General features: G+C 39.8%; 1 protein-coding gene across 3 annotated transcripts; it reads right to left on the reverse strand.

Annotated features, from left to right (window-relative positions):
- Positions 1-235: 235 nt before the first annotated feature.
- Positions 236-16,361, reverse strand: MED6 (mediator complex subunit 6). Of its 3 annotated transcripts, XM_007987157.3 has the most exons (8): positions 16,241-16,361; positions 13,201-13,360; positions 12,244-12,335; positions 8,918-9,000; positions 8,506-8,614; positions 6,887-7,002; positions 1,736-1,763; positions 236-937 (listed from the first exon to the last, which is right to left on the reverse strand). In XM_007987157.3, exons 1-8 carry the CDS (start codon positions 16,260-16,262, stop codon positions 807-809), a joined length of 741 nt encoding a protein of 246 aa, XP_007985348.3. In that variant the 5' UTR covers positions 16,263-16,361; the 3' UTR covers positions 236-806. The 3 variants fall into 3 exon arrangements, with proteins under 3 accessions (XP_007985348.3, XP_007985349.1, XP_037840114.1); XM_007987158.3 differs by lacking the exon at positions 6,887-7,002 and having other exon boundaries at positions 782-937; XM_037984186.2 differs by lacking the exon at positions 1,736-1,763 and having other exon boundaries at positions 790-937.
- Positions 16,362-17,865: the final 1,504 nt, after the last annotated feature.

Consider the following 17,865-nt stretch of genomic DNA (forward strand, 5'->3'; position numbering starts at 1 on the left):
CACGTAGAATAAGATTAAAACTCACAACGTTGTTACAGTATTTATAGGGTAATGGTATTGGTGAGGTTTTTCCTTCATCTTCCAAAATGTCAGCAACTGTTTATTTTAATACTAAGGATTATGTAACTTAACAAAAAAAAAAATGCTTAGTTACTACTTGAACATCCTTTGTGTCTTCAAAGTGCATCTGAAAAATATCAGTCATGATGAAGAAAAAAGTCACGATGAAACAATATATACAAACACCTTTATTTTGCTTTTAAACATATCTACCAGTAAATACGTGTGTAGGTTGCACAAGTCCAGGAGAGGAAAAGTTACAGAAGATATATAACAAATATTCACAAGAAATCATGATGGGAATAATATCTTTTCTTTTTTTTTTTTGAGACGAAGTCTTGCTCTGTTGCCCAGGCTGGAGGGCAACGGTGTGATGATCACCTCAGGGCGACCTCCGCCTCCTGGGTTCAAGCAGTTCTCCTGTCTCAGCCTCCCAAGTAGCTGGGACTACAGGCGCCCGTCACCACGCCCAGCTGATTTTTTTATTTTTAGTAGAGACAGGGTTTCACCATATTGGTCAGGCTGGTCTCAAACTTCTGACCTCAAGTGATCCACCCGTCTCAGACTCCCAAAGTGCTGGGATTACAGGCGTGAGCTACCACGCCCGGCCTAATATCCTTTCAAAGAATAAGTGCATCCCATACAAATAAGGTGGTTACAATAAAGTACTTCAAAGCTCAAGAGCCACAGTACTGAGGTATGATAACTAGCATGAGGAGTCTTCCAGGCTTCTCTTTTGTCCGTACTCACTGAAGTCTCATCCGTTTTTCAGGGGGGCCTTTAGTACTCACTGTCTGTTGTACATTCTTCGTGGTCTCCTTCTCCTCAGATTTTACAGTTTCTGGTACAGGTTCTGCTTCTTTCTTTGTTTGATCCACTAGATATCAAAAGTAGATTTTTTGGGGAGGGAGACACGGGTGGAGGGAATGAGATAAATTCAAACAATGGTTAGTATGAACGGTTCACATTTTCAAATTCATTTTTAACTGTTTATCTCAAGTTCTAGATCTAGCTGTTTCCATAGGCAGATGTATACAAGAACCCAGTTACAAACCTAACAACCTGATAACTCAAGGAAATTAATGATACTAGACAAAACTACATAGCATTTAAGTAAGACAGTATGTAAAAACAAGATATATAATTATTCTAACCCAGTACCATGATGGTTCAACACCTGTTTTCAGTAATGTAACAGAAAACAACATTATATAAAAATACAGATTTGAAGAAGAAACCTCGAATCACGGTGGCTTCCTCATATCTCCTCAATACTTACTTTCTCCCTCCCAGTTCATCTTTTCACTACCACAATCACTACCACAATGGCACCATCTGCTGACAGTTCAGCACATCTCGAAGATTAAGAGTAAAAAACTACAATGGGAGACTCTAACCCGTGGCCCACGGGCAGCATGCGGCCCAAGATGGCTTTGAATGTGGCCCAACACAAACCTGTAAACTTTCTTAAAACATTATGAGACTTTTTTTCTTTTTTCAGCTCATCAGCTACCATTAGTGTTATTTTATGTGTGAACCAAGACAATTCTTCTTCCAGTGAGGCCCAGCCCCAGCTCTAGAAGGACAAAATGACCGCGGCTCATTTCACATGCTATAGTTATTGATTTACAAGCTGTTTGATCTTATTTCAAGCGTAATATTAGATGAACCATACCTGGAACAGGCTTTTCTCCAGGCTTTAGCTATAATTTTTTAGAAAAGAGGGAGGGGGAGGAAGAGGAAAAAGAAGAAAACAGGTCAAGTTGGCAAAGTTTCTTCTTCTTAATGTCATATTAATAAAATGAAAATTACATTTCAAATGACTTTTGTGAAGAAAAGCTACTATTTATGTACTATAAAGTACATTTATCATTGTCTGTTTCTTATTCCCCATTCCAGAAAAGACACAAATCAAAAACTAGAACAAGATAGTCAACCAACCATAAAAATACTTGAACATTTAACAAGGACTTCCACCTCCACACCCAGGCTACAGTGCTTTATAAAAAGTAGTTCAGTAGAATCCAATGGGAAGAAATAATGAAGTCTTCCAATACTCCAGAGTCTTATTTCCTTAATGGGTATGAATTATGGGAAGGGAGAATGAAGTATGGATGAACCATGACTTTTAAAGTTGGCAGGCATGGGAAATTTGGAGGAAAAAGAGATTTCTGATGAGTCTATTATTAAAAACCAATCTATAGGAAAAAAAGATAAGGAAAAAAAGATTAGAAATAAAGTCAGGTCCTTCACTCCGTAGAGCAATTCTTTCACTTGATTAAGCTCTGTCATCCCCTTTGCCCCATTCCCCAAGTTAAATGCTCTACAACACTGTCTTCTTCTACCCCTCATTCTCATCCGATGACACTGTCTCCCATGTTTAAAAACAACAACAAAACCAGGATGCCAACACCACCAACTTCCTTACCATCTACCTTTAAACTTATAACTTTATATACATATACACATATATATATATTTAAAATACCTTAGTACTTCCATATCATCTTAGAAGAAAAAAGCAGTCTCTTCATTTCTAATGCCTCCATCTGTTTGCTGAATCTTTCTAGATTTACATGCCCTCCCTAGGCTTTCTTACATATTCCCACTCCTAACAACTACAAAATTTTCTGATATTATACGTTCCAGGTTCATGCTGACAATTGCCAACTATCCTACTCCAACTGCAAGTCCTGGGAATCTTTACACTTAACAAGACCAAAACTGAGCTTCATATTATTATCCACTGTGCAATAAAAAGGTTACCACAGAAGGCCTGAGGCTGCTATACTTAGAAAGTCCTGCTTGCAAGGTTGGCCCTTGGCTAGTGTCTAGAAACTTGGATTTCTGGAAGGTTCCCACCATTCCCTGATAATAGTGGCTCACTGTGCCTAGACTGTACAAACAATGCAGTTTAGGCTGAATATCTGATTTCTTCAGAGGTTGTGGAATTTTGGTATGTGCTAGATAGAGGGTACCTGCATGAAGCGCTCCCCCAACTCCAAAAACACACCTTGGGTACCAGGTCTCTAATGGATCTCCCTGGGAAGAAATATCACATATTCTGCATTTTCACTGTTGAGAGAACAGTGCACTCTGTGTAACCTCTTAAGGGAAGAAGAAAATATAAGGAAGCCTGCACATAGATTCTTCCAGACTCTGCTGTGTCCTTTTCCCTTATGATCTGGCTATACATCCTTACTGTATTATAGCAATGAATCTTAGCTGAGTACAACTACATGCTGAGTCCTTTGAATCCTGCTAGCAATCTCCAATTACAGGAGTTGTCATAAGAACCCCCAACAAAGCCACATATCACATTATCTTGTGAAAATATCAATACTTAAACATGTCTAAAGTAATTCTGAGGGAACAAATTGTTTTTCTTTAAAATAGGAGACGAAACATAGGGAGGAACATTGAAGAAAGTAAAAAATTTGAAAGGGGGGATTTTTCTACTGTCAGCACTGAATCATTTAAACTACATTGGACACTGAACTATATTTGGACATTGGAATAATGTCGTTATTTACCCAACATAATACACTGTCTAATCTTTTCTAGTAAATCCTGCCAGACTAGTAGAACATGGTTTGAGATGGGGATATATAACAAGGGTGCTTCTTGGAGCAAATTTAATCAGGTGGCTTTGGTTTAGATAATCCTCGGTGAAATAAATATCCTTCTAGCAGCTTCTAAAAACAGCAATAAAAAGACAGTCCTCATAAAAGGCTCCAAAGACCGAAACTCTCATCACATCAGTATTAGTGCAACTTCCAGCAGTAACGATATTAAAATATGGAAAAAAGAGCTTCAAAGAAGCAGACAGGACTTCTCCAATATTCTCTTGAGCATCCCTTATAGGAGCAACATTCTTGGGTACCACAAGCCCAACTGCTCGATAAAATTGGTAAGTAGGAATAGCTGCTGTATCCTTATCTGGACTACAAACAGTTATGGAGGACCCAATGGGTAAAGAGGAGTTAATATGAGCTAAAAGAAGTTCTGGGAGACTTGAAGTAGATTATTTTCTTCTCTAGATCTGAGGCTGGAAAAATTTTTGGTAGGAAAAGCAAAAAGATTATTAATAGTTCTAGAGAAAGCCATATTTCTCCTAGTTATGTTATACACAGCTGGATATACTCTATCTTTGGGAGTTGGTTTTTGGCTCTTGGATGGTAAAAGAAATGTGGGGTTCAGGAATATGATGATGTAAGTATGAATGTGGCTAAACCTTTAAAAGAAAAAGGTAAAACACTCACTGAAATGATAAGAAATCTGCAGTCTGCTTAAAAATAATTGGGAGGAAGTAGGGAGAAAAGAGACAAAATAAGTTTGGCCATTTTGATAACTGCTGAGGCAGACTAAAGGGTATAGGGGGGTTTTATTTTTAATTAGTCTCTCTGCTTTCATGTTTTTAAGATTACCATACTTTTCTATAAAGTAAAGAGTTTTTATTTTAAGAATCAAGAGAGTCTTTGAGCTTTCTACAATGTCTAGCCTAGCGCACCAGGACAGGACAGCAAACAAGAATCAAGACAGCACCCCTAGCCAGGGGGGAAAAATAAAAAGTTGTCTTTCACTGAGTACCCCAGGACTCAAATACAATAGCAAACTACTGAATGTTCTGTAGGTCGGTTAATGAAAACCAAATCCCTAACAACTGTACTTCAACCAAAATCTGTTTTTTTTCCTGTATTCTGAATTTTAGCTGACAATACCTAGCCTAATTCTAGGCCTGAAACCCCAGAATCACCCTTTGTCCAATCTCTCCAAATCCAACCACCAAATTAAAGCAATCCTAACTCTGTAAATACCTCCTGAATCTGTGTCCTCTCTATCCTATGGCCACAGAATTAATTCAAGCTTTCCACAATTTAAGTGCCCTGACTCCAAACTTCACATGTCATTTCCTAAGCATCCCCTACCCTCCTGTTATTAGTTACATTCCTAAAACACAAAACTGACTATATTACTCCCTTGCAACTACTTTTAAATATCCAATGGGTCCTTACTACCATCAGCAATCATTCTCAGCTAGTCACTTGAAGATGAGGTAGAGGAGATTTCAGTGAGAATACACTCCTAGAGAGTATATACTTGAAAAAGACTGTACAAAATTTCCCCTGGTTTGGTCTGTCTTTGGTTATGATAGCTATTGTTTTAAAACTTAAAATAATTTTGAATGCATCTGGAGGCCTGTTACGTTTATGGGAGTGGTAATGAGTAATAAGTTTAACATAGAGAAGAAACATAGGACTCCAGGATTAAATCCCAGCTTCTTTGCATTGCATATAAAATCCTTCTCAACTGACCTTAATCTATTTTTAAAGTCTCATCTTCCATTACTCTTCCCCTCCACAAACACAGAGTAAGCCCTCAGAGGATTTTTCTGGTTTCTGAACATATGTTCACTAACTCATGTTTCCAGTTTTGCATGTTCTATTATCATTTTCTAGATGAGGACTGTTCAAAAGAAATGTGAGCCACAAATGCAAGATACACATGTAATTTTAAATTTTGTCACATTTTTAAAAAGAAACATGTATTTTATTTAACCAAATATACCCAAAATATTATTTCAACACATAATCAATATTTTTAAACTACTGAGATATTTTACATGCATTCTTTTTCATACAAGTCTGAAATCCAGTATGTATATTGCACTTACATCACAACTCAATCTGGACTAGCTATGTTTCAAATGCTCATGGTCACACGTGCCTCGTGGCTACCGTACTGGACAGCACATGTCTAGATGTCTTCCCCTGGCCTACCTAGCATGCACTATGTACTCACCAAATAAATGGTCAACTACACCTAACTTTTTACATTCTGTAGAGGTCATTTATCACCCTACGCACAGCTATAATTTATTTATTTATTTATTTATCAACAGACAATGTTCCATCTTCAAGTGCAGTTGATGAGATTCCTCTAAACTGGCTTTCCTGTCCTGAGTTCCATCTTGCGTCTTCTGCTCTCTTCACCACCACATCACAATTCCAATAGCCCCTATCTCTCACTACAGCACAGTCAGGGAAGAGGGAAGGGGAGGCCTGTTCTAAATTCATCTCATGTAAAAAATTTCATTTAGTTTAAAATTTCCCTTGAAAATCCCTTAAGGAGCTCCTAACAAAAAAGAGGTATATGATCTTGTATGTACACTGCAAAGGTCCAGAAGAATTGAGACTAGCCATGAGACCAGTACATTCATCGATTCCATTCCATATCTACTTCACTCCAAAAACTCATTTACTAGAATGGCAGGTGGATTTGCTATTGCTATTAGAAATCTCCCTGCCCCTCCAAATCACACAGTGGATTCATATAACTTAAAACCCCAATATAGTATATCTCTATTAATCACTCCTGTCTCCTCTGTTTATTATGCCAAACACTCTACCTCAGATGTTCTGTTCTTTTTGTTACACAAGTGTTAATCATTCTATCATTTAGATTGTTCAGACATCTACTACATCAGGCTGGAAGGTGGCACGTAGAGTAAAAAGAGCATGAGTTTCATATTCTAGTTTTGTTACCACGTGTGACACTTTCAGTAACCTTTTGAATGAGAATATGATCTATATGCAGTCCTCATAGTTTGTGAAGATTCAGTAAGAAACACAGTGTTAATTCCATTCCATTTACCTATTTCTTCCATTAAGTCTTTAGAAACCTTTCCTTTGATACAGAGATCATTTTTTAACTAATGAGGAAAATCGTAATTTTAGGTCACATCTGAAACGGTTCTCAATTAAAAATAAATATATATGCCATAAAGAAGTGTCAAATCAATATTAACCACACATATTCTCATTACCTGCACAAATTTGGGTGGAAATTTTTGTCTGAGGTCTAAAAGTAAAGCATCCACACGTTGTCTCTGAAAAATAGAGCTTGGTTCTTCTTTCCTTTTGGCTTTAGGTCTGACTTTATCTATTAAATACAAAGTCCAAATCAAAACATTGCCTACTTAGTTTGGTGTCTCATATTTTACAAATCTTTATCCACTATGAATATACCCAAACTTCATTATTTTTAATAGCTGCTAGACCAAAGATAATTCCCAAAATAAGGTAAACACAGCATATATACAGAAGTGCTGTTAACTCTCCCTCTTAACTGAAGTCAAATTCTAACATTTAAGCTGATACATATGTATTTTAAAGATACTTCAGTTTTGGTATATAAGCATGCACAACCATAAGAGTTTTAAAGCTAAAGTTTTTCAAAATTACCTAAATCAAAATCCAAATTATTGGTTTGAAATTACCTTTGTGTATTTTAAGTGTATTAAATGGTATTTTCCCACAAAACCTACTAGGAACAAATGGAAATGCAGGTCTCACAAACTCAATCTACCATATTCAATTATTAAGACTGTAATTCACTGAAAAAAAAAAATAACAAAACACAAAATCATGAAGACAAAAAAGAACAGAATCTGAAAGAGAAATTCTGAAGTTAATCACATACGGGATTTGCCCTTGGGAGGGAGGTGTATTGGGAAACCGTAACCAAGCGAAGGGTTCCAGATAAGTGTTACTCCGAACACTTGGTTATGGTAGGGGAAAAGAGCCATTGGGCCAATTTTAGTCAACAAAGGCAAACTTTCCTTCATCAAATGTTCCTGCTTATACCTACTATTAAGAAGATACAGGTCTGAATTCTATACAAACACTATGTTTCCCTCAACAATTTATTCTGAGTTGCTATTTCTCAGACAAGGAAATGGAGAATACAAGTATGCTGTTACAGGCACATTTCTGGAGGTAGTCGAACAGTAAAACATGATGAAGACAGTAGCAGATCAGATGGAAACTTAGAGAACCTGGAGCCACAAGAGGTGGAGAGATGGAAAGATCAGAAAACAGACTGGCCATCTAGGGATAGGGCTCTAAAAAGCAATCTCTCTCATCTCCTCTGCTTTGAAGACTGGAGGAATAAAGAGTTCCAGATTCCAAGATAACTCAGCAGTCAGGTAAGTAAGGAATATCATCTCTGCTCATTCCACGTCACTGTCTCTCCTATGTTCCTTTTTTTTTTTTTTTTTCTTTTTTTTTCTTTTTGTGGAGACCAGGTTTCACCATGTTGCCCAGGTTGATCTTGAACTCCTGGGCTCAGGTGATCTACCTGCCTTGGCATTCCAAAGTGCTGGGATTACAGGAGTGAGCCACCGCACCTGGCCCCAAATATTTTCAAACCTTCAATCACCTTGACTAAGACTACCAGTTACCTAACAAAGTGAACGTGCATCTGTTCTATGTGAAAGCTATTATTATACATCTAGTTACATGAATCTCAGCTGCAACAAAGCCAGCATCCCATGAAAAAAGTGAAACACACTTAGAAAAGATCAACAGCCACTTTCCTAAAGAAAACAGCTTCATTCTCAGAGGATCAAAAAGTGTGTTAGGAGGGTCTGGATGTTCTACTTACCTTGCTCTTCGTGATCTTTGAAGTGCCACCAATAACCTTTGGAAGGATGATATCGACAGTATGACATAGCTTCATCAAAAGCTGACTGAATACCATGCACTGCAGTAAGCTTGAAAAAGGAAAATAAATTCTAAATTTCTCATTAGGTCAACAAAAATTTCCAAAGTAAATACTCACAAAATATTACATATGCAAAGACAGAACCCATTTTTCAGAACCTAAATTACTATATAATTGAGACTATGAAATATACTTTGAGCACTGACTTGGCTCATAGTAACCAAAGTTCAAGACATTCTATCAATACTTTATAGCAACTTACACAAGGAAGAGGAGCTCCAGTTGGATTACTGGAAGCAAGGTAGCTAATTAAAAGTTTTCTTTAGTGCTTAAAGAATGTGAAGACACTTACCACTCTAGAGTTTATAACTGATCCCAAGTCTGGTGCCTGATAGATCACTCCAGCAATGATATAGTAATCAGCTAGTGGGATAACTAAAACAGTGGGAAGAAAGGTTTACAAATACAGCTATGGACACAAACTGCTAAACAGATTCTCATAAAAAGAACTAAAATCTGACATTTTCCCATAAGGCAGGGTTTAACAATTACTGTTTTGGTAAAGCTGTACCAGAAAACAGCCACATCCAATCATTTACATATTATCTATGGCTGGTATGGCAATAATTGAGTGCTGTCACAGAGACTAGGAGGCCCACAAACCCCAAGTATTTAGTCATTGGCCCTTTTCAGAAAAAGTATGCCCACTGTTGCCCTCCAGCAGTGCTTCTCAAACTTTAATGTGCATCTGAATTACCTGGGGACCTTGTTAAAATTAGATTATTATTCAGTAGGGATAGTGCATTTCTAACAAGTTCCCAAAAGATGCCAAGACTGTTGTCAGTCAACCTTACTTAAGGTAGTAAGACCTTGGAGCAAGACAGACTGGGGGTCCAGGGTAAAGATATCAAATGCAATGAGCTTGCTTTTGTGCCCCAGTGCTGGGTCCTAAGGAATAAGATAACTGCCAGTGAGGATACTGCCGTCTTGTATAATTTCTATACCTTGAATCCTCTCACCATGGAAATCTTATCTTGTCACTGGTCTGCCTTGGTTCTAAGGTTCTCTTTTACTCTGGGCAGGGACTCTAGATCTTTGGTTTTGAAACTAAATTTGGATTCTAGAATCATAACTGCTTTATCAAGTCATTCTCTGAAAACAATGCCAAGTTAAAGGTTGTCCGTAAATGTCTTAATGAGGGTATCCAATTGAGAGATGTAGCTAGAATAACACCCATCTGGCTCCCCTATCTTGAATCTTCTCTTCAGTATGACTTTATCCATGGTCTTGGCTTGATTCTAATGTCTTCGATTTTTGGTCATCACTGGAAAAGGTGTCTAGCTCTTTGATTCAAAACCAAATCTGGACTCTACACTCTTCAGTGTTGTTTCTAACCCGTTTTCAGTAGGTAGTATAACCCAGGCAAGGCTTTTAGTTCAATGCATCACTGAGGATTTTCAATTGATCCTCTATTAGTTTGATACGACCGTATCTACCATGCATTTTGTAAAAGAATTAACTCAGTGGACTGAGATGAAAAGAAAAGTTAATTGTGATCATCAGCAAAGCCTGAGTCCTGTCCTCTCGCTCTCCTCCCCAGAGAGCATGAGCTTCACCACTCGCTCCACCTTCTCCACCAACTACTGGTCCCTGGGCTCCATCCAGGCGCCCAGCTAGGGCACCCGGCCGGTCAGCAGCGCAGCCAGCGTCTATGCAGGCACCGGAGGCTCTGGTTCCCGGATCTCTGTGTCCCGCTCCACCAGCTTCCAGGGCAGCTTGGGGTACGGGGGCCTGGCCACGGGATGGCCAGGGTTCTGACAGGAATGGGAGGCATCCAGAACGAGGAGGAGACCATGCAAAGCCTGAACCTACCTGGTTCAAAGCCTGGCCTCCTACCTGGACAGAGTGAGGAGCCTGGAGACCGAGAACCGGAGGCTAGAGAGCAAAACCCAGGAGCGCCTGGAGAAAAAGGGACCCCAGGTCAGAGACTGGGTCCATTACTTCAAGACTATCAAGGACCTGAAGGCTCAGATCTTCTCAAATACTGTGGACAATGCCTGCATTGTTCTGCAGATCAACAATGCCCATCTTGCTGCTGATAGAGTCAAGTATGAGACAGAGCTGGCCATGCCTCAGTCTGTGGAGAGCAACATCCATGGGCTCTGGAAGGCCAATGATGACACCAATGTCACTCTGCTTCAGCCAGAGACAGAGATTGAGGCTCTCAAGGAGGAGCTACTCTTCATGAAAAACCATGAACAGGAAGTAAAAGGCCCACAAGCCCAGACTGCCAGCTCTGGGTTGACGATGAAGGTACATGCCCCCAAATCTCAGGACTTCGCCAAGATCATAGCAGACATCTGGGCCTAATACGAAGAGCTGGCTCAGAAGAACTGAGAGGAGTTAGAAAAGCACTGGTCTCAGCAGATTGAGGACAGTACCACAGTGGTCACTATGCAGTCTGCCAAGGTTGGAGCTGCTGAGGTGACACTCACGAAGCTGAGAGATACGGTCCAGTCCTTGGAGACTGACCTGGACTCGATGAGAAATCTAAAGGCCAGCTTGAAGAACAGCCTGAGGGAGGTGGAGGCCTGCTACGCCCTGCAGATGGAGCAGCTCAACAGGATCCTGCTATACCTGGAGTCGGAGCTGGCACAGGCTGGGGCAGAGAGGCAGCACCAGGCCCAGGAGTATGAGGCCCTGTTGAACATCAAGGTCAAGCTGGAGGCTGAGATTGCCACCTACCGCCGCCTGCTGGAAGACAGCCAGGACTTCAATCTTAGTGATGCCCTGGACAGCAGCAACTCCATGCAAACGATCCAAAAGACCCCACCTGCCAGGTAGTGGATGGCAGAGTGGTGTGTGAGACCAACAACATCAAAGTTCTGAGACATTAAGCCAGCAGAAGCAGGGTACCCTTTGAAGAGCAGGAGGCCAATAAAAAGTTCAGAGGTCAAAAAACAAAAAAAAGTTACTTGGGATGCTTGACATTCAGTTGGTATACCAACTGTGCTCACAGAAAGAGGAAGCTTTGATGCAGTGAGTTGCTCTGTTAGTGCTTGAAGAGTTGTCCTTGGGCATGCTGGAAGAGTCCTGGTATCCAAGTATACAACTAGTGGAACTTGGCTTTTGAAACTTTTCCTACATGAGAGTTATGCTGGTTGTACCAGCCTCTGCAGACAATTTGTACAAACAATGTGACTGTAGTAGACACCAGATTTCTTTTGGAAAATCTAAAAATCTGGTGGGCAGAGGATGTCCAAACAACCAGCCTTCAATAAAAATCCCTGGCTCAGAACCTCAAATGGACTTCCTTGAGCAGACATATTGAATGCAGCTGCATTTCACTGCTGGATGGAGGGCACACTCTGTGGCCCTTCACAAGCAAGAGGGAAAGCATAGGAAACCTGCACATGAATTCCTACAGACCTCACCTGACATGTCTTTTTCCAGTACTAATCTGGCTGTGTACCCTTACTGTGTTGTCATAACAAATCTCAGCTGTAAGCACAACCATATGCTAAGTCTGGGGAGTCCTCCATCATAGTACTGAACATGTATGTGGTCTTGGGGACCCCCCAAACAGAAACCAATAAAAAAAAAAACAAGTTAGGTCAGGAAGTAAATAAATCATGGTATTTTAAAAAGAAAACAATGCCTAAAGTTTACACATTTTACCTTGGGCAGGGGACTGCCGCTGTTGCTTCCGAATGATGAAAAGAATGGGCTCTTGAGCATGCAAAAGGATGTATTCGATTCCAACCATCTGACTGAAAACAGAACACAGACATCCAAATATCTATAAATGTCCTACAAATAATTTTATAAGACATATTATATAAAAATGCGGCAACACTTTAATAGGATTAAAACTGCCTATGTTTGGTGTTATAATCTGTCAAGTAAAACTAGTTTGTTTTTAAACAACAAAATTTCTCTACAAAAATGTATTATAAATTTAAACCTGAGTGTTTTCAGTTAGGAAAGGACACCGAAGAGTGTCTGCTTCAAAAAGGCAATCAAAATGTCATGATGCTTCCTGACCAAATCTACGAATACTTATAAAATATAAAAATAAACATGAAGACACAACTTCATATACTACCAAACTAGAAAACATCAAAAACTTTATCCTCACCCCAACAAATTTTTTTACCTGATAGATTATGTTTAAAAACAACAATAAGTTGTCTCAATAGCTGTATTTGCCCCATAACAAAAGCCATTTAAAATGACAGATATTTAATTTTATAATCTCCTCCTCAATATTTAGCTGACAATAGGAAAATTATATCAACAGTTGTTTCAAATACTTTTGTAATATAAACTAGATATAAAAGGGACAATAATTATAGTTGCCTAGGTGAGAATAGCAGTAGCATTGCCAAAATCACTCATCAGATCGAAATCTAAACCTGTTATATTTAATTAAACATTATGAAGTTATACAGAAAAGACCTCTGTTAAAAGTGAATACTAATAAATTATCTTGCATGTCAAATTTGTATAAACCCAAACAAAACTCCAGTTTCTCTTCTAAAATTCTACTTTGCACTTCATGATCCACAGCTTTAAAGAACTGTTCATTGCAAAACTTGTATTTGGTAAAAATGCTACCTTCTTAAAATAACTTACTTCAAGTGTTCTAATGTTAGCCTCTGCATTTTGACCACTTCATTATTACATGTTCTGTCATAAAAAGGATTACTTCTTTCTGAAAAGTAATCCAGGACACTACCACTGTTCAAAATAGGGATCCAAGAGCTGTCAACCCAAGAAATTCCCAGCAGATTGTCTATGGGAAAGAAAACAAAATGATAAAGAATTAGAAAAAAAAGAATCCAATCCAACAAACATTTATTATACATCTAATGTAGTAAGCACTATGAATATAAGGATGACACAGATCCTAACCAACATACTCTCATGATGTAACAGAAGAGATTATGCAAGAAAGCAATAGCATGATGTAAGTGTTATGATAAAGACATGGTGAAACTCTGTCTCTACTAAAAACACAAAAAACTCTGGCCGGGCGCGGTGGCTCACACCTGTAACACTAGTACTTTAGGGATCTGAGGCAGGTGGATCACCTGAGGTTGGGAGTTTGAGACCAGCCTGACCAATATGGAGAAACCCCGCCTCTACTAAAAATACAAAAATTGCCTGGCGTGGTTGTGCATGCCCATAATTCCAGCTACTTGGGAGACTGAGGCAGGAGAATCGATGCACCCAGAAGGTGGAGGTTGCGGTGAGACGAGATCGTGCCATTGCACTCCAACCTGAGCAACAAGAGTGAAACTCCATCTCAAAAAAAGAAAAAAACAAACAAAAAATTAGCCAGGCGTGGTGGTGAACACCTGTAATCCCAGCTACTTGGGAGGCTGTGGCAGGAGAATCGCTTGGACCCAGGAGGTGGAGGTTGCAGTGAGCTGAGATTGCGCCACTGCACTCCAGCCTGGGCAACAGAGCGAGACTCCATCTCAAAAATAAAGATATGAAGAAATGTGTTACAAGACTACAGAGGACCTGGGGGAACGAAAATCATTTTTCATGGGGTGAGAAGATGGGTTTTAGCATGATTTGTTAAAGAATAGATAGAAACTTACACAGAGAAAAGGGCAAAGTAACTCCAAGCAGAGAGAATGTATATAAAGAGGTATAAAAATACAAAGTATATTATATCTTCAGAGGATAATTTCATTAGGTGAAGAAGTGATATGACTTAAAATTTAGAAAGGACTTTTTTTTTAATTGGAAATCCTTAATGCTGGCAAAGAATTCAAAATTTTCAAACAACATGTATGCCCAAGAGAACACATCCATAGCTACCAGTTTGCGATCTCTCAATTAGGGATAGAGAAGTTAGGAAGCTATTATTGTAGATGAGATGATAATGATGTAAAAGCTAAGGGATAAACAGGAAGTAGAATTACCTTAACTACAGCCACACAGTTTCATATTTAGAGTAGAATTAAATCATGGCTTTTAAAAAGACATGATAGAGCTAGATACTTTTAATAAATGAGCTTGTATTGGCCATTGGCTTTGATGATGCTTCATACCACTGACTGTACTGAACACCACTAGCTGTAAATCATGAACGTCAAAATGCCTATACAATACTGGTTGAAAAACTTCAGTCTCTCTTATACTGTCATTACCTCCGGCATCTTCAAAGAAGTCAGACCTAATTCAACGTGACAGGCAGTTTTGAGCCAAGTGACTCAACTGAGAAAAATTATATAAAGGTAAAATGTACTTTGTGTGCTATAAAATAAAGGAGGAGACAAAGTATGTTAATAACCAAATAATTAGTACAGACCATTTAGATAGTTCATCATAACTGGATCATGCAATAACCAAATACACAATAGGCCAGGAAATAACATTTTCAGGCCTCCTAACTGGTTTTCCTAATTCTACCCTTGTACTCCTACGCTGTTCCCAGCAGCCAATGTAGTCCTTAAAAAAAAAAAAATCAGATCACATCATTCCTATGATGGAAATCCCTCCCATGGCTCTCCGTTTTACTCAGAGGAAAAGCCAAAGACCTTATCAGAGCTTTCAACACCTTTCTGACCTCATCTCCTTACCACATCCTCTCTCATTTCCCTCCAGCCACACTGGTCTCTTTGCTGTTCCTTTAACATATCAAACACACTCTTAGAGTCTTTGCCATGAACCTAACAAATCTGAATTATAAGTAAAACATTTTACAAACTAAATATTTGAAAACAGTCTGATAGACTAAATGTTTCTCTTTTTTATTCTGTAGCAAGGCAACATGTTGACATGGTCCAAGCATTCTAACAATCAGCAAGTGATAAAATTAGGCACTTGAAACTCCCACTTATAATGAAAGACATGTATGTAAAATCATGATCCAGAAGTGCTGAAGATCACCGGATAACTACAAATGAAAATATTTGTAATAAATGTGTTAGACCCCAATCCAGTTAATATATAAAAAAAGGCAGCTCAAACACTTCCCTTTAAAAATCAAGTACTGTATACACAAACAAAAACAACTCTACGTGCTCCCCAAGATCAAGCAGCAATTAAGGGGGGGGGGGCATCTCCATACATTTATTCACTGACTGATTCAGTATGTGAGTACCTCTACAGTTCAGCTGCGAAAAAAATACGACTCCTGGCCATAATAACTGCTGCATGTTCGATGTAAAGTATTATCGACTCAAAAAAAAACAAAAACAAAAAAACCTTACAATAGAAAATATTTGGGATTCACGCTCAGGGACCCGCGGCGCGCGATCTAAAGAATTTGGCAGCCACCATGCCAAGTCCCAAGAGATGAACCAAATCAAGTTGGCTCATTACCCCACTCCCTCCTCTGCCTAAAGGACATTCCTTCACTCCAATAGAATAGCCCTAATGTTGTCGCAGAGGTACGTGTGAAGAACAATACTCCAGCTCTGAAAGATCTAGGCCCAGAGCTTCTTCCAACCCCTTCTCTCCGACGCTTCCGAGAGACGTTTCAAGAACTTAAAAAACTCGTCAACGTTTCGCTAGATCACAGCCTTGCGTTGTCCACAAAAACCACTCAAAAAAGCTTGAGACCTCACACAAAGGAACCTAAACCTTGAAAGTGCGAGCTATAACATCCCAAACTAGTCCATAGACAATCAAGAGACAAAACAGCAATAGACTATACCTCGGATATCCACCCCCGCCATAATTCCGAAAGCGTTCACAGGTTCTCTTTCCGGCGCAAAGTAAACGTAAGCCTAGGCCGCCGGAAGCAGCAGGTTGAACAGAGGGCGCATGGGTTAGGAGGGACGTAGAGCGGAAGAAGGGGCGGGGCGGGCGGGAGAGAGGCAGGGCTGGGAGGTGCGAGTGGGAGGGGAGGGGGCAGAAAGCGGGAGAGGCGGGGGAGGCGGGAAACGCGAGGTGGGGTGGGGGGTTGGGGGTCGGGACGCGGAAAGGTTGGTGCAGGGCAGCAGGGAAAGACTGGGAGGAGAGGGATGGGCCAAAGAAAGAGAGTGGGAGGACGGATTACTGGGGAAAAAATTAGAAGACTTTAGAGGACAGGAAGGCCGAGTGGAGTCCCGCCCCACGCCCACCACTGATGGAATAATTCTGTCTTGATCGTCTGTGATCGTCAGGAAAACAAATTCTGATGCTGTAGAGTTACGCTTGGGAGCGTCTCTTAATTTTAAAAGCTCCTCGGGTGTATCCACTGAGCTATCAGATTTAGGAACGATGGTCATTTATGTTTTTCTCCCTGCCTCAGGTATTGGGATGGGACAGGACTTAAGAATTTAGGAGTCATTGGCTTTTCTGTGACCAAATCCATTAAAAATCTAAACCAATTAAGCCTCTGAGAAAAATTTCACAACACAGGAAATGCTTCTGAAGTGAAATATTAATAAGATTAAGAGAAAGGGAATACCCATGGGTCCCACAGTAATGAGCAAATGTCTGCATTCCAAGTAGTCTGGAGTAGGTAGCAAGACTCCAAAGAGGGAATGATTCTGTGTACGGGGAAGCCACAGAAAGCCTCAGATTCTCAAGCTTCAGTGTGGCTCTGTAAAAGCAAAATAATACAGAAATATGAAAACAACACGCAGATACTAGGAAGAAGATGCCAAAATCTGAAGGAGGGATGTGGGCGGGTGCCTACATCTTCTCCAAAACTTAGGCACTGTGAAGACTCCGCAAGAATTTAACCACAACCTAGGAGCAAGAGGGGAAGACCATAAATTTAATTGGGATTTTGAACCTCATAGACAGGGAATTCAAAATTTTTAAAACTCTGTAGAATAAAAGTACATTGCCTGTACATTTCAGTTTGGGAATTTTCTGCCTGAGATAGTATGTATAAAATAGGTGTCCCAGCAGAAGTAGGTGCATGCACAGAGTAGAGTTTTGAGAGAGAATTTTTCAGGAAGGAAATTTTCAGGAGGGCCTGTTTGGGAGCCTAGTGAGAGGACATTGCAAAAAGGAGGAGTATCGTGTCCAATAAAAAGTGTGATACATAAAGCTTTTTGTTTTTCTAGTTTTTTGTTTCCTTGTGTTTTGATTAGGCTAGGAGATTAGAAAGAATAGTGACAGAATGCAGATCTGTAGACAATAAAACACATGGTAGGTATGGTAAATGAGACCTGGAAGCTCAATCTTTTCTTGTAGGCAATGGGAGAAATGTTACCAAGCTTCCATTTTAGAAAGACTACTTGAGGAGGGCCGGGCACAGTGGCTCACGCCTGTAATCCCAGCACTTTGGGAGGCCGAGGCGGTCGGATCACGAGGTCAGGAGATCGAGACCATCCCGGCTAACAA

Source organism: Chlorocebus sabaeus, chromosome 24, assembly GCF_047675955.1.
Source record: "Chlorocebus sabaeus isolate Y175 chromosome 24, mChlSab1.0.hap1, whole genome shotgun sequence".
NCBI lineage: Eukaryota > Metazoa > Chordata > Mammalia > Primates > Cercopithecidae > Chlorocebus > Chlorocebus sabaeus.

What these genes read in the sequence shown, in the direction of transcription:
- MED6 (XM_007987157.3), bottom strand. Translation starts at nt 16,262, where the DNA reads ATGGCGGGGGTGGATATCCGAG. An exon ending in CAAAGATCACGAAGAGCAAG is followed by an intron (nt 7,003 to 8,505) that starts GTAAGTAGAACA and finishes TGTATTTAATAG; the next exon opens with ATAAAGTCAGACCTAAAGCC. An exon ending in TTCCACCCAAATTTGTGCAG is followed by an intron (nt 1,764 to 6,886) that starts GTAATGAGAATA and finishes AAAAAATTATAG; the next exon opens with CTAAAGCCTGGAGAAAAGCC.